The sequence below is a fragment of the Galleria mellonella genome, unplaced genomic scaffold, assembly GCF_026898425.1.
Source record: "Galleria mellonella isolate WM207_F2 unplaced genomic scaffold, CSIRO_AGI_GalMel_v1 utg1053, whole genome shotgun sequence".
Taxonomy (NCBI): Eukaryota; Metazoa; Arthropoda; class Insecta; order Lepidoptera; family Pyralidae; genus Galleria; species Galleria mellonella.
Window position 1 is genome coordinate 1,472,111 of NW_026441968.1, and position 22,366 is coordinate 1,494,476.

Consider the following 22,366-nt stretch of genomic DNA (forward strand, 5'->3'; position numbering starts at 1 on the left):
TGCATTTTGTATGTGTCCGTCAACATTAATCACCCGGGCAGGTACTGAAGTGTGACGTCATTATTTAGTAATTATTTTAATAGCTACATGGTTGAATTTCGCATAACACCGTACTGCATGTGCGCCGATACTTTATACCGCCGGTATTGACGGCCGTGCCCTTAAACTTGGTACACTAGTATCGCGAATGTGTGCCGCGTTCGACGCATGTAAACTACATTGTTATGATAACGCACTGTCTGCTCGCGTTCCAAATTCAAAAATAGTTCGTGAAAATTTCGAATATAGAATAGAATTCTTTTGAATTTTAACAATTCTTTTTAAGTCTTTTTAAATTATACATTCAAATAAAGAACTATTAAATTTATTATTAAAATAAAATATTATTTTTATTTTAATTATTAAAATAGATTGTTCGATATCGCATGAGAACTATTTTATTTGCAATATACATAATTATTTTTCATATTTTTTATTATCATATATGATAATTTAATTATGTAAATAATAAAATAAATTCGTTAATTAGGCAATAAAAAGTACGTATAATAATAGAAAGAAGAAATATTATCGGTACACGAATTTTTGTGCTTACCTGTTTTCCTGCAGAAACAAACTCGAGGTAAGTTTTTATAATGCATTAAATATTATAATTTTAACATAATTAACATAGTAAATAAAATGTTAAAGTATTTCTAATATCCTATATCAATAACACCAATAACTTAAGTACTTTCTTTGCCAGAGGGAGACACTGTATAAAGTCCTCTGCATGCGTAAATACATTCTCATCTATAATTCTAACCCTAAGCAGCTTGATTATATCATTTTGCATGATACGCTTAAATTCAAAGGGTGTGTTTTAAATACGCTATTTAAATATGGAATGGGTAGTATCTGATATTGAGTGCCTCTCGACACTGATTTCGATATCGCCCGTACCAGTCTGATATCTATATATTCATTACGAGTGGGTGCTTCTTTTCGATATTTTTTTATGCAACTTAGAACGGCAAACAAGCTGACGGCCCACCTGATGGAAAGTGGTAACCGTCGCCTATAGACATGAGCAGTACCATGTGGACATAACAGAGTATACTGTTCGCTCATGATACGTCCCAAGCGTTGTCATCCCTGAGGACTCAGAAATGGGTATTGGATGACCGACAGTTAACATATCTGTTATTGGGCCAATATATGTAAAGATATGGTGACTACGATATATAGATATTGCTATATATTTTCCACCCTTAGTTTTAAGTGGATTGTAAATATTATATATATTTTATTTTATTTTTAATTTATATATATATATATATATATATATATATATATATATATATATATATATATATATATATATATATATATATATATATATACAGTAATAATAATAATTATAAATATTATCATTATCGGAAAAGAGAGTCCAATTTACATTGCATTACATTACAATTATCATTACTATAGTTTAATTATTTAATAAAAAAGTAAAAAAGTAATTCAATTGAGTTTCTTGCCAGTTCTTCTCAATTGGATCTATATACCGAACTGGACGGTAGGGAAAATATAAAATTATAATGTAAAAAATTATCTAAAATTACATGAATAAATGATTTTTGAATTTTGAATTTTGAATTTATAATAAATAATTACTACAGCAAAATAAACTTACTGAAAACAAGCATAAAAATATCCAATACATTCTGCAAGCTATCATAGTGTAAATAATAATTTAAACCGTACTACATATTATAACTACATTAGCATAAATACTTCAATAAACTGACTAAATATATTATACAGTGTTTCAACCGTAAAGCAATCGTGTTTGCATGGCTGTGTTTAAGTGTGAAGGGTGGGATATGGCAGTGAATTTACAAGGTCCAGAAGAATAACACCTGAGTCCTCAGGAATGGCAACGCATGGGGAGTATCATGGGCGAAACAGTATACTCTGTTATGTCCATAGTACTGCTCATGTCTATAGGCGACGGTTACCACTTTCCATCAAGTGGGCCGTCAGCTTGTTTGCCATTCTAAGTTGTATAAAAAAAAGGAGTAGGGAAAGGGGCGGAGGGGCGATAAACTAACGCAACTAAAAGCCCCATTGCTAACAATATACCCAACCAGGTCGACTTCCACATGGTCCCCTTGGAAACCGTCGTGCTGAATTCCAAGTGTATTCATTACGATGGGCTAAATGACCTGCTTTTCATCCTCACCTATCATCCCTTACTAGTGGCCGCCAGTGTATACCATTAGCGCAGGCAGGGTTACCATTTCATTATCACCTGTCAATAATAATTACTAGCGGCAGTGTTACTATCAATTTGAACACATAAATTCACGCAGTACCACCTACAAATCATGAAATTGTTAATCCATGGTGAATTCCCCACGATGGTCACTTATTGAATAGATACGCTTTTTCATTCAATTATGGCTTCTGCCCTACCAAAAAGTTCATTTGCCCTACCCAAAACTTGCGTCTAGCTACGGCCCAGCCTATGGTCTACTCACTGGTACCCCGCCAGCATGTACCGATAGCACACGGGAGGTTACCATCCCATTTTCATCATGGGCTTACAAAGCACAGGTTACCCTAATTTGTAAGCTAGGGCAAAAACATGTAACAGTGCAATTAAAATATTATTATTATTATTACTCATTTCCTTAGGATATTTATTTAAACTTTATTGACCAATAAAATGTGGTACAAAAACGGACTTAATGCTATAGGCATTCTCTACCAGTCAACCTTTAGGATGACACAAGGATGCAGAGAATCCCGGCGGTGGGTTAAAAAATAAAATTATTTATATATTAATATTAGATGGTAATTACATACAAACATTCATAAAACAAACATACATATTAATATAGTATTTATATATTTATACATGCGTATGAAGAACCACTGCCTACTTGATTACATGTTATGATTAAGAAAATTCAATAGATGAGACCGAATAATCTTCTTGAAGGCAAATTTATTAGATAAGCCACGTATGCATTTAATGTATGTCTATTAAATACATATTATTTTTAGTGTCCGACCGAAACAGGTTTTACAGCCGAAACCGAAACCGAACTTTCGGCCTTGGTCTCAGTTTCCGCCGAAACCAAAACCGAAACTTACTGAAACTAATTTCAAATTTCTCTTCTATACTGAAATCTAGTGTATTTTTTAGACAATTATTTACACAAACACACAGATAGTTAAAGGGTAATAATAAACACTAATTAAAGTATGTAACAAATATATCATATATATTTATATGTAAAAACATGTTAAAATTATGACGTACTCTTGGAAGTAAACTTAAGAAAAAAACAACTTTCATTTAGACACACACACAATACATACACACACACAAAGTTTCGGCGCGGCCGAAAGTTTCGGCTAATTTTTGGCTGAAACCGAAACTAAGACGAAAGTAGAAATTCTGGCCGAAACTAGCCGAAACCGAAAGTTCGGTTGGACACTAATTATTTTATGTAGTTTCCCTTTTATTTGAAAGTACCTCCACCAACCATCTCTGTTGGCCCCATGGTAGGTGGAAAACGCCTTTAGGTGTTGACTTTTAATAAATGATAATGGAATAATAACCCCGTCTGTGCTATCGGTATACACTGGCGGGGCACCAGTGAGGGATGGTAGGTGAGAATGAAAAGACAGGTCAGTTAGCCCATCGTGATGAATACACCTGGAATTCAACACGTTGGTTTCCAGGGGGAACCACGTGGAGATCGACCTGACAAGATATATTGCTAGCAATGGGACTGGTAGTCTACATTACTGACAATCCCTTCAATTTATCCCTTTATCATGTTTGTATTGTCTAATGACAAAAAGCTGTAAACGTTGTTTATAAGGACATTCTGTAGTAGGTAGGTATATTTAGTATCAGCATTGCACCCGTGTGAAGCCGGGGCGGATCGCTAGTTATTAAATAAACAAATATTAACTCTACGCAAAATACATTTGCCAGCTATACATTTACAAAACCAGCGCTAGTTACAGGTTACTCAATAGTTATTATATCTCATAATGCTTATCGTTGTTTTAATTTATGTATATGTATGTATGTATATATATATGTATATATTTCATATGTATTAGTTTATCCATATATATTAAAAGTAATGTTTATGTATTATATGTGCATTTCTTATGTGTATATTATATTTTAATTGTCACATATTTTTCACCACATGTGCCCTTCATACGCTTTCTGTTTTTATCCAATGGTTAGCTGGTAGAGAATGCCATATAGCATTAAGCTCGCCATTTGTACAAAATTTTACTGTGCAATAAAGAATAAATAAAATAAATAAATTTATTCAACATCTTGATAAATAAACATTCACAATATCAGATCGCAGATCGCAAGTTTGTTTTAGTAAATAAACAAAAATAAAAGAAAACCAGCGAAACAAAAAAGTATTAGAATACTCATTTAGATTTTTTTAGTGGATATGAGTGAGTCGGTAACTCTACGATGGGTTTCTCCAAGTTAAAAAAAAAATAAAGTAAAAATTATTCGTGTATGACATCACCGTGAGAGGATGAGATCACTCTTTTTTCTGCTTCAAAGCATCGTTTAGAAAAAGTTTTTTTTTTTATACAACTTATAATGGCAAACAAGCTGACGGCCCACCTGATGGTAAATGGTAACCGTCGCCTATAGACATGAGCAGTAGCATGGACATAACAGAGTATACTGTTTCGCCCATGATACCCCCCATGCGTTGCCATTGCTGAGGACTCAGGTGTTATTCCTCTGTACCCTGTAAATTCACGCAAGTTAATTCAGTTAATAGGTCCTTTATGGGAATGGGCATTAAATGTTATAATAAGATACCAAAAGATATTTTGGATTTACCTTTAAAATAAGTTTAAAACTGTTATTAAAGAACACTTATTGAACGAAGGCATTAAATTATTATATAAATATTATATAATAGTTTAATAATAATGTACATATATTAAATAAAAAATATTACCCACCAAATGATTACTTGAATGACAAATGTGTATGATATCAGGTGATCATGCACAGGCTTTTAACGACCATGTAATTTTAGACACAGTACATTTAAATAAATACACATAATGTTAACAGAGATTTAAAAGAGTCACTGTTGAGTTTCCTGCGGGCTCTTCTCAACAGATAACAATCTTCCGAAACCTGCAGTAGATTTAAAGAAAAATGTCAATTTAAAAGTACTTGTAAATAAGTCTATTTGAATAAAGACGATTTGAATTTAAATTTTATTTTCACAATTTAATTAAGATATGGTTGCCGACGTTTAAATTGTCAAAATTAACAAATTTTTGTTTATTTTTTTTTTTATTCAAACCGAAAATAACAGTGAAATTGAGTTTTTTTTTTCGTATACCATTCACAATGGAAAGTATATGAGTTTCAGATATTCATTTTAGTTATTGTTGTAATACTCTGATATAAGCTGTACATTTTGCGCCCAAATATCACCTTTAATCGTAACATAAACGTGAGTAACACTGCGCTACGCCGTGCAATTGCGCCAATTCATTTCACTGCGCTGGATATGTCAAAACATTTCTTCAAAGTGATTTGCTCCACTGAGAACTGTGAAATAGACTGGGAGAAATTTGGGTATTTCTTTGGACTTGTTAGCCAAAAGTCCCCATGAGAGTAATCCTCACGAATAACAGTGTATAATAGGTATCTTGGGCGACACAGTATACTCTGTGACGTCCGTAGTGCTGTGCATATCTATAGGAGACGATTACCATTTTCCACCAGGTCAGCAGTCAGCATGTTTGTCATTGTAACGTCTATAATAACAAAATGTAACTTTCATAATTTACAGAAGAATGTTGACCACAATAGCGTTCTTGGCAATGCTGGTGACCAGCGCTCGAGCTGCCTACACTCCTCATCCAGAAATCGGATATCCCCTTGGATACCTACCTGAATGTAAGTATTTGCAAATATTGCTACCTATTTTTTTAAGCAACTTAGAATGGCAAACAAGCTGACGGCCCACCTGATGGAAAGTGGTAACCGTCGCCTATAGACATGAGCAGTACCATCGACATAACAGAGTATACCGTTTCGCCCACGACACCTCCATGCGTTGCCAATCCTGAGGACTCAGATATTACTCCTCTGTACTCTGTAAATTCACTGCCATATCTCACCCTTCAAACCGAAACGCAGCCAAGCAAACGCAACTGCTTCATTGTAAAAACACGAGTGGGACAGAGGTACCCAAGCAAACGACTTTTGTACAAAGTCTCCCTCTGGTATTTATTCTATTTGTGCAATATAAAATGTCTTTTAGCGTTAACTTTACAGCATTTATTTACACTTTCATTCCTAACGCCATCTAGTGACTCGTGGAGTAAATTATATAATTGATAATAAAAGGGTTTAAAAAATAGCAACTTAGGTAACCTAACCCTTTTAAAAAGTGTTTTTTTTTTAACTTTATATAACCTATATGTTAGTTTATATTTAACTTGATATATTGTAAACATTTTATCGCAAATAACCGAGGCATTTTTATCTGAAGTAAATTTAAACATGCACACAACGAAAGATATCAAATATCATTTTCGCTTCAATCATCATCATCATCATTTTAGTCTCTCCCTAGGGGGGGGGGGGAGTTGCCAGTAGTTGCCACGCTTGGCAAGCGAATTGGCAACTGCAGTCAGGCTTTAGAGATGTTTTAAGAGGGACGCTGCTGCCCATCCCTCGACCTCCCTTAGTCGCCTCTTACGACACCCACGGGTAAAAGAGGGGTGATCTATTTTATAATACATATTCAATATACATTTTCAAAATATTGAATACGAGAAATCCGATCCGGCTTCGCACGGATATATCGAATTTTCGAAAATAATACCTTTGTTTATAATAGGTAAAATATTACCTTGTTACTCGCTAATAATATAGATTTATGTAAATGAAAGAATTTTTGAAAAATCAGTTTATGCAGTTTTTGAGTTTATACATCACAAACAAACAGTCGAATCTTTCCTCTTCTAATTTTATCTATTATAATCATTTTTACTATTAGCTGAACGATATGAATGATAAACGTGCAAGGTGTTAGTCGATTATGTACAGGCTTTTTAATGACTATGTGATCATTTTAAAAATATAAATATATCTTATATATATATATATATATATATATATATATATATATATATATATATATATATATATATATATATATATGTTATGTATCTGCCGATTAAGGATTTTTATTTTTTACTTGAGAGCAAGTTGTCATCTTCTTAATTTGTTCATTTGTCTGGTTAGCATACTTATTTTACAACTTTGTGTTTTACGTACACATGTGAGCAGTATTTATATATTTTTATGTAATTATAAAGGTGCATGTATGTATGTATATATGTAGATCGATTTTAGCAATAAGGTCGCCCATTGTTTTCTCATTGTGATTATTTCTTGTAATTGTTTGTATCTATTATAAATTTACTATTGTAATCTTTTGGAGGGAACAATAAAGAGTATCTATCTATCTAATTATATGGGGGAGGGATTGTTAGTAATGGAGACTGAGAATCCCATTGCTAGCAATATACCCAACCAGGTCGACCTCGCGGTTCCCCCTGGAAACTATCATGGTTAATTCCTGATGATTCATCATGATGGGCTAACTGGCCTGTTTTCATTCTCATCTATCACCCTTCACTGGTGCTCCGCCAGCGTGTCCCGTTAGCGCAGGCGGGGTTACCATACCATTTACACCTATCAAAAAAAAAAATATATATATAATTTGAATTTAGAATTTTTTACGCATGCCAACAGAATTTATAAATCATTACTAAAACAGGAAGATGTCAATCAAATAACACTTTGATATCAACGCCATTACGATTTGACATCAGCGACAACGCCATTTGACATCAGCGCCATTTAAAATAATGGGCATGATTATAATTATTTATTGGAATTTTACATCGTATTTAATAATAATAATTGTGACATACATTAAAAAATAATTGCCATGTCATTTTGGCATATCAGGAAACTGTAAAATTTTAATGTTTTTTTTTTTATTATATGTGAAACTGGTAACATCGGATGTTATATATCTAATCACATCGTTATATATTTAATATCTGATGTTAACTGACAAATGATGTGATGATGTCTGATGGTTGAAGTCATCCGTTACAGCATGATGAATGATAAAATGCTTATCATGTGCAGCGTTAAGAGAATCTCCCACTATGCTTAATTAATGATGAGCACATATAATATGGGCGATGGGGGGGAAAGGGATTGTTAGTAATGGAGACTGAGAATCCTATTGATAGCAATATACCCAACCAGGTCGACCTCATCGCGGTTCCCCCTGGAAACTATCACGGTTTATTCCTGATGAATTCATCATGATCTATCACTCTTCACTGGTGTTCCGCCAGCGTGTCCCGTTAGCGCAGGCGAGGCTACCATACCATTTTCACCCATCAAAAAAAAATATGGACTATCTAAATCAAATTTTCTTTTCCTGTTCCTTCTATGGTCATTGCGCACTGATCAAGTCTCTCATTTCATTAAAAATCCCTTTTCCTACATCCTTTTTATGCCCGTTAACTCATTCTAGAAAAAATGAAGAAAGAAATATTTATTTAGTGCTTAAATTCACACACAATAATGAAAAAAACATTTATCAACCCCATTGCTATCGATAAACCCTCATTAGGTCGACCTCCTCGCGGTTCCCCCTGAAAACTGTCGTGTTTGATTTATTGTTAAATTTGTTACGATAGGCTAATTGGCCTCCTTTCATCCTCACCTATCATCTCGCACTGGTGCTCGCCAGTGTATACCGATAGCGCAGATGGGGTTACCATTCCATTGTCATCTATTAAAAAAAAAATTGCAGCTACTATACTTAATCCATGCATACTCTTCTTAATCTACAAAAAGCATACACAAAGGAGGATAATTTTAAGTCATTTGTCCTAAACCAGTCAAGTTATTAAAAGTTTGTAGTAATTTACAAACTTTATTGTTACTTTAACATTGTCCTTAATCTACAGTTTTTTTTTTTTATACGACTTTAAATGACAAACAAGCTGACGGCCCACCTGATGGAAAGTGGTAACCGTCGCCTATAGACATGAACAGTACCACGGACATAACAGAGTATACTGTTTTGTCCACGATTCCCCGCCATGCGTTGCCATTCCTGAGGACTCAGGTGTCATACCTCTGTACCCTGTAAATTCACGCCATATCCCACCCTTCAAACAGAAACACAGCCATGCAAACACAACTGCTTCACGGTACAAACACGAATGGGACAGAAGTACCTAGGTAATCGACTTTCGTACAAAAACTCCCTAATCTCTAAAACTGTAAAGAAATTTATACTTAACGCATAAAACTTTTAGATTCAATATTTAATAACAGTGTAAGAAAATATGGGAAGAGATACTTAGACTATGACGTAACTGTAAATATGTACCAGTTGTCATTATATATATATATATATATATATATATATATATATATATATATATATATATATATATATATATATATATATATATATATATATATATATATATATAGTATATATTAAATAACTATATATATATATATATATTAAATACCAGAGGGAGTCTTTGTACTAAAGTCGGTTTGGCTCTCTGTTCCATTCGTGTTTCTACCGTGAAGCAGTTGTGTTTGCATGGCTGTGTCAGTGGGATATTGAATTTTACAGAGGCTATGCTAAGGAATGGCAAAAAAAAACTCTGTTATGTTTGTGTCATGTCTAGGCGACGGTGCACTTTCCATCAGCGACGTTACCACTTTCCATAGCTATTCTAAGTTGTTTAAAAAAAAACTTGTTTGTGTTGCCGTAGAAAAGGAAAAGTTATTTTATGTCTATGGTTCTTGAGTAAACATAGTGAGTTCTAATATTAAAAATTAGACTCCCTTTATTACGAACGACGATGTCTCGCGTGGCTTACCGTATGATAGCTTTACGTGCCTTCTGAAATACGAAGAAAATGACAAATATTTTTAACCGTTTTAAAAAAGAAGCAGGTACTCAATTCGGTGGTATTTTTTTTTTATGTTCCTCTCATAGATAATAAATATTGTGTGTAAACATTTATTATAAACATTAAACAATTAAATTAAAATGCTTACGTAAGTTATACATATAACATTATATATTTATTAATTAATCCTCTTTAAATAAAATCCTTATAGATAATATTTTAATATGTATTAAGTATATTTTATAACAAATAATATCGTAAAAAAATGAAAAAAATTAATTAATTATTTATTCATTTATTAATTAATTATTAATTTTTTAATAAAACTATGTACGTAAATAGATAAAGAATGAAAATTTATTTTATTGTATTTTAATAAACAGTTTATTATTTGTATATGATTTAGTTTGTCTCTAAAATTCTATTTGGTCGTAAAAAGAAACTTAATCCAAATAAAAATAAAAAAAAAATAAAAACTAATAATAATCTATTACAAAAATAGAAACTAATTAATTATATATTATTCGTATAGTCATTGATATGTATAATTATATATTTATAAGATTTATATTTTTTTATACAACTTACAATAGTAAACATGCTGACGGCCCACCTGATGGAAAGTGGTAACCGTCGCCTATAGACATGAGCAGTACCATGCACATAACAGAGTATACTGTTTCGCCCATGATACCCCCCATGCGTTGCCATTCCTGAAGACTCAGGTGTTATTCCTCTGTACCCTGTAAATTCACGCCATATCCTACCCTTCGAACCGAAACACAGCCATGCAAACACAACTGCTTCACGGTTGAAACACGAATGGGACAGAGGTACCTAAGCAATCGACTTTTGTACAAAGTCTCCCTCTGTATTAATTTGCACTAAACTCGTTCCTTGGTAGTTCTCTAGGTATGTTTCCAAGTACCGGTCAGTTACTTTATGTCGATCTGCGTCATACAAAACATAATATTATTTTCTATTACGCTTCTACATGAATTATACAGATGTTATCAGGTTTTTTTTTACATACACAATTGAACCTTGACACCTAAAAAAAAACAGCGAGTACCTTAAATGAAACGATCTCGTGGAAATTCACTAGATATATAATAAAATATGTATTAACACAAATTCTATTCTCGTACGCATCGATACCTGTTTAGAATACGCAATTAGAATACGCAACACATAATAAAAAATAAAAAAAATTACGTAGACCTAATAAAAATTTTGAACGAGACAATATGATGAATTTACATAGATCTCTGTTGAATATAGCCTCACACATACCTAAAGAGTGTTTTTCCAGTAGTTGCCATGCTTGGCAAGCGGGTTGGCAACCGCAGTTTGGCTTTTGACGTTTTAAGAGGGACGCTGCTGCCTATCCCTCGCCCTCCTTACTCGCCTCTTACGACACGCACAGGAAAGGAAGGGATGGCCTATTCTACGCCGAGTCCATCATAGCGAACTTACATTAATATTATTCTATTGTCTATAATTTAAATTTGCTTCGCTAAAACAATTACAACAATTTATTGGGTACAGAGGAATAACACCTGAGTCCTCAAGAATGGCAACGCATGGGGGGTATCATGGGCGAAACAGTATACTCTGTTATGTCCATGGTACTGCTCATGTCTATAGGTGACGATTATTACTTTCCATCAGGTGGACCGTCAGCTTGTTTGCCATTCTAAGTCGTATAAAATAAAAATTAAAAAAATAAAGAAACCAATTTTTCAAATGAAGAAACAATCAGATAGAGAAAAGATAATCTTTCACTTGTCGTTTGAAAGCATCAATGGATTTAGTACTTCTAATGACAACAGGCAATGAATTCCATAACCTAATGCTAGAAACAGTGAAGGAGCTATGATAAAATTTAGTGGAATGAGAATGTGTCGTAAAGGTAAGGTTTTCGGAGGAGCGTAATGTTAAAGTATGGGTAGCGGAGATGAATTGGAATCCGCATAATCCACTCTGTTCCCCTTCTAAATACCCCTATGTTAATATATAATCCTTTTAATTTTTTAAGTCACAGGTGGTGAGTAATTCTACATCATTGATAAAGGTATTCAATATAATCATCTAGGTGATAAACTCCATACTTGACACGGTCACGGCTGACTGGCCGGTGCATGTCATTGCTAACTGCATTGATAGACTGTATGCAATTATCAGCTGTTAAGTTGCAATTAGTAAACGTAATGTTACCTATACTAATATAATATGGAGGAATTATATAAGATTTGATATATATATATATATATATATATATATATATATATATATATATATATATATATATATATATATATATATATATATATATATATATATATATATATCAAATCTATATCTGATAGTTTTGAAACTTCAAAACTATTCAATCGATATCCTTACTTACTTTACTTATATAAATCTTCATTAACAGCGAGTAATTTAGGCTATATATTTATTATTACAAAAAAAATATTTATGAAAATTGTAATGCAATAATATAACCCGAAATATCAAAAATTTGCCTATTAAAGCTAATATAAAATACTACGAGTACTTTGTCTTTTCTCTCTCTCTCTCTTTATATATATATATATATATATATATATATATATATATATATATATATATATATATATATATATATATATATATAGGTGTATCTTTCGTCCTCTTTTTGCTAATTATATTTGCATAAGAAGAAAGGAGACAACCATATGATTTATAGATTTTATTTTATCATTCCTTTTATGTAATTCCTTGTTCTTAGATGGACGTTTGCAACACTAGAAGTATCATATGTATGCTGCCGCCCTAAAAAAAACTTTAACCTTTTTCAAGAACCTCTTACTGTAATCTCTAGAGAAAACGTCGGCAGAGAGCTCATTCCACAGCTTGATATTATACTTTTAATATTATTAAAAAAAATATAATAAGCTTGTAATAAAATTGTAACAAAACCGTTATTGTACGTAGAATTTTCTATTATCATAAAGTCCTGCGAGACGTGATTCGAGATATTCTATCTAACGACGAAATGAAATTTCATTTAAGTCGTTTACTTCCTCAAAATAACATATAAATTTCAATGAAAAATAAAACACTTTTCATTCGAATTATTTAATAATATATTACCTTATTACTTTCATGTTGACTTTGTTAAGGCGAAATCAAAAGCAGTTGTGGGAAAATTAATGCGTTTCCCGGAATGAAAGGTATTTATTCATATCAAAGTCATTATAATCGGTAGTTTGGTAACCGTCATACACGGTCAGGCGACTAACTATAAACAAGTGGTTATTTGATTAAAGTTATTTTGTTTAATTCCGCTACTATTAGTATGTGTGTGACTGCCAACACTCGAAGATTGATCGCCACCATTACTACCAGAAGTTCCACAACGTTCCATTTTAGGCATAAATCTTTCTCTCTCATCAGTCGTACACTCTTGACAGAGTGGTCGTGGTTTTTATATTGATAGTGGATCGTCGATGAGGCCCTCCTTCGCGATTGAAGTCCTCGCAATGTTTCTCCATCTACTTCTGCTCACAGCCGAGCGAGAGCATTCCACAATAGACTGCTGTGTGGCCGTTTTAATGAGGTCAGTCCATCGCTTTGTTAATCTACCCCGAGAACGTTTGCCTTGTACCGACCCTTGGACAATAAAACGTTCCATACAATCTTCATTCCGGATGATACGGCCGAAGTACTTGAGAATTCGTATTTGAACAGTCGACGATAATCTCTCTCTGATTTTCAGTTCGTTCAGAATGGAAACGTTAGTTCGAAAGGCAGTCCAAGGTATTTGCAGCAGTCGTCGCCGGCACCACATCTCTAGAGCATAAATTTTTCGGCCGTAGCCGCATATAGCATTAGCCGTAAATACCCGATCACTATTTAATGGTGTCTAGCCTAATGATGAAGCCTTGAAGCTATATTTATTGTTATTAAATAACCCGTTAACTGTCCACTACTGACCAGAAATCTTCCCTCATTTAGGGAATTTATCCAATAGTTACCTTAGCAGGCTCAGGCTTTACCGGGTGGAGTCTTTGTACAAAAGTCATTTGCTTGGGTACCTCTGTCCCATTCGTGTTCCTATCGTGAAACAGTTATGTTTGCAGAGCTGTTTCGGTTTGAAGGGTGGGATATGACAGTGAATTTACTGGGTACAGAGGAATAACATCTGAGTCCTCAGGAATGGCAACGCATGGGGAGTATCGTGGGCGAAACAGTATACTCTGTTATGTCCATGGCACTGCTCATGTCTATAGACGACGGTTACTACTTTCCATCAGATGGGCCGTTAGCTTGTTTGCCGTTCTAAGTTGCATAAAAAAATGTAGTTTATGCTTGACTGCCAATTCACTTGGTGTAGGTTAAAGCATTGCAGTGCTTGATAGAAGACAGAATTTGAAAAAAAGCCAGTGTAATGGACAGGTTTCTAAAAAAATCAAAGATAACGGTTACTGACGTAATTATATTATATTTCTTAAATTATAATTCCTCAGGTCCGGGATCCTTCAAGAATGCCAGTATCAGTCCCAAAATGTTGCAGTACCTTCAAGTAGTGTTACACCAGTGGAGCAACAACGGCGCCATCAGACATCGGATGCCCGTCAGCAATGCTGCTAAGATGGTCAAAATTTATAATTTAGGTAGATAGATAACTTTTCCTTTCTTATTTCTTTATGAATGAATGAATAAACGAATGAAGTAAATTCTAAAGGAAAGAAGTTAAGTTTAAAAAATCAAAACAAGTTCGTCACTAACTCGTCACGGGAGAAATAAATCGGTTAGAATAAAACTTAATTTTTTTTTTAAATAATATTAAAAAATAAATAGTGTAATATTTCACTCGTAAACGTCTTATAAATATAATACATTTATAACTACATGATGTCTGTACATTGAATAATATGAGTGGTGTACAATTTTTTCATACTAATAAAATATCCATATAAAATTATATTTTTATATATACATATAAAAATATAATGATTATATATATATATATATATATATATATATATATATATATATATATATATATATATATATATATATATATATATATATATATATATATATATATATATATATATATATATATATATATATATATATATATATATATATATATATATATGCAAACAAGTTGAGGGCCCACCTGATGGAAAGTGGTAACCGTCGCCTATAGACATGAGCAGTACCATGGACATAACAGAGTATACTGTTTCGCCCATGATACCCACCATGCGTTGCCATTCCTGAGGACTCAGGTGTTATTTCTCTGTATACATCTTCAGGAAAATGTTAAAGCGCTGCTCGGAGCCTAATTATAACTAGAGGTGGATAATATCCGAAATCTATTTATTGAGTCTTCTGGACAATGATGACCACTCATTGCAATATCCCCCATACCAGTCGGATATCTATATTCTTTCCGGGCGGGTTCTTTTTTGGATATTATATATATTGGAGAGAGGGAGAGGAAGACTTTGTACAAAAGTCGTTTGCTTTGGTACCTCTGTCCCATTCGTGTTTCAACCGTGAATCAGTTGTGTTTGCATGGCTGTGTTTCGGTTTGTAGGGTGGGATATGGCGTGAATTTACAGGGTACAGAGGAATAACATCTGAGTCCTCAGGAATGGCAACGCATGGGGCGTATCATGGGCGTAACAGTATACTCTGTTATGTCCATGGTACTGCTCATGTCTATAGGCGACGGTTACCACTTTCCATCAGGTGGGCCGTCAGCTTGTTTGCCATTCAAAGTTGTATAAAAAAAAATTTAATCAGACAACATAAAGCCCATTTTGTTAGTTATAAATTTATTTAACCTATGTTAGTAAATGAGCGGTCATGACGCTCTTGCATTGATAACCTGTCCCATCCAATATTTTAAGATGGGACAGTCCATTTTACCAGCAACCACCTGCACCACCAACCTATAAACCTACCAGCACCTTTAGTATCAACTGTTCCTACGCCCAAACTGCAAATAAAATATTTAAACTTCTATTTTTAAAATTATTAAGTTTAAAAAATAAAATTTCAGATCTTAAAAACAAAAAGACGGTGATTTACCTGGTCGGTTTCCTGGACGCCTCGGCCTTCCTCCATACTGTAGCGGTGGCGTCATCTTACGCAAAACGTGGTTACAACGTCTTCGTTTCAGAAACGATCGCCTTCCTGTCACATGTCTATCCAAAGTAAGTAAAATAATGTTGATATTTTTATAGATAGATAGATGAATAGATAGATAGATAGATAGATAGACAGATACTCTTTATTGTTTCCTCATCATAATTTCAGCCGTTAACTGTCCACTGCTAAACATAGGCCTCCCCCATAAGGGACGTTTTGCTAATATTTGATACGCTTGTCAAGCGGATTGGCAACCGTTGTTAAGCTTTTGATATTGGTGTAAGAGGGGCGCTGCTGCCCAGCGCTTGATCATTTTTTCTTTTAATGGGTATAAATGGCATGATATCCCCGCCTGCACTATCGGTATACACCGGCGGGTCACCAGTGAGGGATGACAGGTGAGGATAAAAAGGTAGATCAGTTAGTCCATCGTAACAAATTCAAGCAAATTTGTATTGATATCTAGTGTTAAGATTATTTAGATCGCTATTTTTAAGAAACAGTTGAAGATTCCTGCGTATATACAAAATGTATGCGTATATGTATTACTAGCGGCCCGTGGGGGGAAAGGGATTGTTAGTAATGGAGACTGAGAATCCCATTGCTAGCAATATACCCAAACAGGTCGACCTCCTCGCCGTTCTCCTTGGAAACTATCATGGTTAATTCCTGATGAATTCATCATGATGGGCTAACTGGCCTGTTTTCATTCTCATCTATCACCATTCACTGGTGCTCCGCCAGCGTATCCCGTTAGCGCAGGTTTTACTGATTGCATTTATGGCATCAGTATCGATCACTAATCACCCCCTTATCAGTTTCGGAATATATTCCATGTACAGAATTGACCTCTCTACAGATTTATTATAAGTATAGATAAATGTTAGTACATAATAATTTGTCTACATTTTCGAACACGTGTTTCATGTTAAAGATACGTTTCAATTACAACAATTATCAGACCTTCGTCCGTAACGAGACTAATGTAGAGCGTTGACTTCGTGAATCGGAAATAGAAATGTCTGAGGTCGATCGCGTTGCGTGACCATAGCTAGATTCCGTTTAGTTGCCATTGCCACAGTTTTTTTTATGCCACTTAAAATGGCAAACAAGCTGACGGCCCACCTGATGGTAAGTGGTAACCGTCGCCTATAGACATGAGCAGTACCGTGGACATAACAGAGTACAACTGTTTCGTCCATGATAACCCCCATGCGTTGCCATTCCTGAGGACTCAGGTGTTATTCCTCTGTACCCTGTAAATTCGCTATTATTATATCCCACCCTAATAAAACAATTATTATTTTGCTATTTTTTTTAATGGGTGGAAACGGAATGTTAATCCCGCCAGCGTATACCGGTAGCGCGGGCGGGTACCAGTGACAAATGATACGTGATAATAAAAACAGGATTTTTTACGGTTGATAACGGTAACCCTGCCTATGGGGGGATAAAGGGATTGTTAGTGATGAGATTTAACAGCCCCATTGCTAGCAATACACCCCATCAGGTCGACCTCCACGCGGTTCCCCCTGGAAACCATAGTGGTTAATTGTTGGTCAATTGGTTACTGTGGGCCAACTGACCTGCCTTCATCCTCATTTGTCACCCTTCACTGGTGCCCCGCCTGTGTGTGCCGATGGCGCAGACAGAGTTACCATTCCATCTTCATCCATTAAAAAAAAGCCCTGCCTATGTTACGGGTATACGCCAGCGGAGTACCAGTAATAGAGATGATAGCAGGTCAGTTGGCCCAGCATGACGAATTCGACAAGAATTAACCAGGATAGTTTGGGGGGAAAGGAATTTATAAGTTTTTTTTTTGTAGCTGACAAAATAAACCTTTTAAATGACACCAATTGCTTGGTCCTCGAGCTACGATATCCAGTTGTTATAAAGAACCAGGCGAAGTACATCTAGAACAATCCAGAACACTCAGACCCGAGTCAACAAACTGATTGTAAACGTGTCGTACCAAATGTACCTACAACATATAAACATGTATAACAATATTCCATTGTGCACTACTTTGCACGAGATGCACCTACGAGTATAAAAGATAATTTTATTCTCCGACATTCATAAGGAAATTTATTTTATGTGCTTGTTAATAGCACACAATAATATTGTCTTTACGTATATTACTGGCAACACCAAAAACAGAGTAAAAAAAGCAATTAACCACATTATATTTAAAAAAAAAAATGAAATTCTTTTTTTAAACTTGTTTTATTTTTTTATTGTGCACTAAGTTAGAAACGCTGTGAACAGGTCTGCGTCACATTGAATATAAAAACTTTTGCGTAAAGCATATATATATTTTTTTTTCAATTCGAACTGGTAAAACTGGTTGCATAGTTCATTAAAAAAAAAAGTACCAAATGCATTATTTATTTTTCGAACTAATCTACTGCTGTTGACTACTGATGACGTATAATTTTAGTTTTTATTATAGAAATAACAATACATGTATTTTGTGATTTACATGTGTACAAGCGAAGGTTACCACTTTCCATCAATAGACTGTCGGCTTGTTGGCCAGTCTTCATTGCATACAGAATGTTATGCCGATTTTACTCTTTATTGGCATTTCAACCGACTTCATTATATGTATTAAAATAATAAAATAAATATGAATAACCCTTAAATTATGAAATTCTAAACACACTTTTTATTTATCATGTATAATTTTTAAACTTGATGGTATAATAGCTTGAGATGCCGCCTCACATTCCAATGGTCGTGAGTTCGATCCCCGCACAATACAAACAGCGATCTCAATAATCTTAACCTTAAATGCAAATACAAACTAGGTTTTCAGAAGTATTGTTTAGAAAAATTTTATAGGCTTTTTATGGCAATACACATTAAATGTTACAATAAGATATCTATTTTTTAATAAATTTCAACTGTTTTTAAAAGAAGACACTTATTGAACAAAGCCATAAATAAGCTTATTAAGTCGATCACGCACGAGCTTTTTAATGTCCATGTAATTTTAGACATAGTAAATTTTTTTCTTTTATACCATTGAGGTGGCAAACAAACATACGACCCACCTGATGGTAAGTGGTTACTGTACATTTAAATAAATATATGTATACTTATAATATATTAGCAGAAATTAAAAATAGTAACTCTTTAAATTCTTACAGGCCCTTCTCAGGTAATACCTTTCCGAACCCTGCAGTAAATTAAAAAAATGACGGTTTAAAAGTGCATGTAAATAAGTAATGTAAACTATTTCAATAAAGATGACTTTCATTTATATAAATGAATACAATACCAAATATCTTGTATTAATAGTATTAGCTTTGCTCAGTTTGAAATTAAATGGACCTATGTAACATGCCCAATGGTATTTATTTATTTTATTACATTTCTTTCCAGATCAGTCCGCTTGGCCAGACCGATAGGAAATAAAATAGGTGAATTTCTCGTCAATCTAACCGCAATGGGAATGAAGCCGGAAAATCTAGAACTCGTCGGTTTGAGTCTGGGATGTCATGTGGCTAGCTTTGCCTCTAAATACTACTACGCTGCTACCGGCAAAAAGCCGTCGAGAATTACCGCCTTGGGTAAGTAAAAATTGGAATAGATTCTAAAACGCCAATGCTATAAAGCTATCTCTTAATCATTAGATTTTTAATTAAATTATGAATTTAAATTCTAACAAAACGAATATTATGGTTTTCTGGTAGAAAACTTTATTGGCGTATCTAAGATTAGGTTCGAAGGTGGCTTGAACGCTTAAAAACTATTTTTTTATTCACAAGCTATTTCTGGGGTGGGCACAAGCCAATTCTATGATGGGTACGCCTCCTCCTGCTTATGAGAACACTTCCTTATAAGGGATACTAACGATTTCCATTTCTCCTCGTGCTTCGATCCTCGCAAACGATAATCATAATGATCCATCTTTTATCGCAACGCACGTGCGATCCGTCGTTTCGTTTTAACGACGAATCGCATGTTGCGATAATCGCTCCATCGCATCGTTGCGATAATGGATCGGTGTACGCGGGCCCTAAAACGGATTCCAGAGGTGCTTAACTTCTATTGTTTTTTTTTTAAAGAAGCAAAGTATGCATATACCAGACAGCCTTAACTACAAATAATATTTTGTATAGTATTAGAGTTTAAAATATAAATATTACAGTAATCAGGCATGAGTTTTGAAAATGCATGAAGCTGTACGAATACATTAGTATACACACTATTCTAAGTGTCATAAAAAAAATAAGTATAGAAACCTTTAAGACTTCGTTCTTTGACTACTTCGCAACATAATTTTTAATGGGTGACAATTGAATGGTAATCCCGTCTGCGCTAGTGGTGTATGCTGGCGGAGCACCAGTGACAAATGATAGGTGAGGATGGAAGCAGGTCTATTGGCTCGTTACGAATTCTTTAACGGAACCCGTGAATGCCAACCTGTTATATTTTGGTTTGTTTGATTGATACTTGTTGCTGGTTTCATCACCGTACAACCTGCCACAAACTAAATGGCGGTCTGGATAAATGGCGGTCCTCCACTGTACGTTTTTCAAGGCACTTTGGAACCACACTTTTTGAAATCAACTTCCAGCACCAGCATTTTTAAAACGATATGACATCATAACCTTCAAGAAACGAGCATTTTCCTTTAAAAAGACCGGCACCACATTTGCAATATTGTTGCGGGTGATCATGGGCGGCGGTAGTCACTTACCATCAGGTGAGACGCATGATCGTTTGCCCCCTGTCTTATAAAAAAAAAAACTAGCAAGGGCTATTAGACCCCATTATTAACAATCCTTTTTCTCCTTTAAATAAATTGTTACTAATAAACCTTTCCTTGTCTATCGCTAGATCCAGCAGGACCGTGCTTCAGGACAGCTACACCAAATAACAGACTGGACGCATCGGACGCTGAAAGAGTCGACGTACTGCACACTAACATTGACGGTTTTGGAATAGCCGAGAGATTAGGGCATATAGACATTTATATTAACGGCGGTGAATTCCAACCGGGGGATATACCAGCGGTGCCTTGTTTAGTTCTATGCAGTCATGTCAAATCAACCCTGTATTGGTGGCAGGCTTTGGAGAATCCGAAGAAATTCATCGCTGTCAAATGCGACAACGTGCAAGATGCTAGATCAGCCAATTGTTATAAAAATAGCGATATTATATACGTAGGTTTGAATACTGACTTTGACAAACCAGGCGTATATTATTTGTCCACGACAGCCGAATATCCGTATTACAGAGGAAAAGACGGATTGACTGGTGAAAACGAGGTGTTCACGAACATATTGAGAAAAATGAATTCCGATGATAATTTTGATGTATAAAGTCGTGTTGGAAAACAAGATTTTTGTTTTTAAATATTCGTTTCGGCTTTTCTAATGTTTTCAACTGCTTTAAAAAAAAAGGTGATGCTCAAGTGCCACGAGCGTCATGGCGCTCGTGAAATCAGTCGCTGTTTAGCTTGCTGTAAAAAAAATATTAAAATTGGATAATTTCTGGAGGAGATACAGTTATTTTTAGAGACAAGGGTAAATGACATCAACACGACAAAGATTTCTTTGGCATTTTTAAGTAGATATGAGGAAAAATCAATGGCACTAAAAGGGTTAAACTTGTTACCTCATAAGTATGTTAGTTCTAAAGCAATTTGGAAAATCCTTTTTTTTTTATCTAAAAAAAAATGTTTACAGATTGGTCCCGTAGAAATTATATCAAAATTCATTCAGTACTTTCGTTTTTGAATCAAAATAACTGATTTTGTCACAATTAAAGTCGGATTTTTTAAATATTTTATTATAAATACTGTGTCGCTCAGTGCTGCTCGCGACACGGCCGTGAACTGCGCTCATAAATAAGGGCTCCTAGGGCTAGTTTTAACAATTCATAGTTTTGCTCGTAACGTATGGAAAATTTGTTTTTTTATTACATATTATTGTTATTGAGGACATTTTTAGGTAGGAAAATCTGTGACACTGCGACCTTTCCATGATCTATAGTGCTCGCCCTTTTTTTAAAGTTCGCTGCTAATTCCTATCAATGATAGGAATTTTAAGGCGTTTTTTGTAGCGATATTTTTATCTCCTCAGTGTATATAATGTATTTTCCAAAGGAGATATATCTTTTATATATGAATGATCTATAGCCACAAATAAAA

The 22,366-nt window shown here is 34.3% G+C and overlaps 1 protein-coding gene across 1 annotated transcript; it reads left to right on the forward strand.

Annotated features, from left to right (window-relative positions):
- Window positions 1-159: 159 nt before the first annotated feature.
- Window positions 160-21,554, forward strand: LOC113510347 (phospholipase A1 2-like). The gene is made up of 6 exons (XM_026893798.3): window positions 160-622; window positions 5,862-5,968; window positions 14,562-14,708; window positions 16,112-16,265; window positions 19,591-19,778; window positions 21,052-21,554. The coding sequence occupies exons 2-6, from the start codon at window positions 5,866-5,868 to the stop codon at window positions 21,534-21,536; spliced, it is 1,077 nt and encodes a 358-aa protein (XP_026749599.2). The 5' UTR covers window positions 160-622; window positions 5,862-5,865; the 3' UTR covers window positions 21,537-21,554.
- The last annotated feature ends 812 nt before the right edge of the window (window positions 21,555-22,366 follow it).

Coding starts and splice junctions, on each gene's coding strand:
- LOC113510347 (XM_026893798.3), top strand. CDS start 5,866: ATGTTGACCACAATAGCGTTCTTGGCAATGCTGGTGACCAGCGCTCGA. Junction 14,709..16,111: donor GGTCAAAATTTATAATTTAG/GTAGATAGATAA, acceptor ATAAAATTTCAG/ATCTTAAAAACAAAAAGACG. Junction 19,779..21,051: donor GTCGAGAATTACCGCCTTGG/GTAAGTAAAAAT, acceptor GTCTATCGCTAG/ATCCAGCAGGACCGTGCTTC.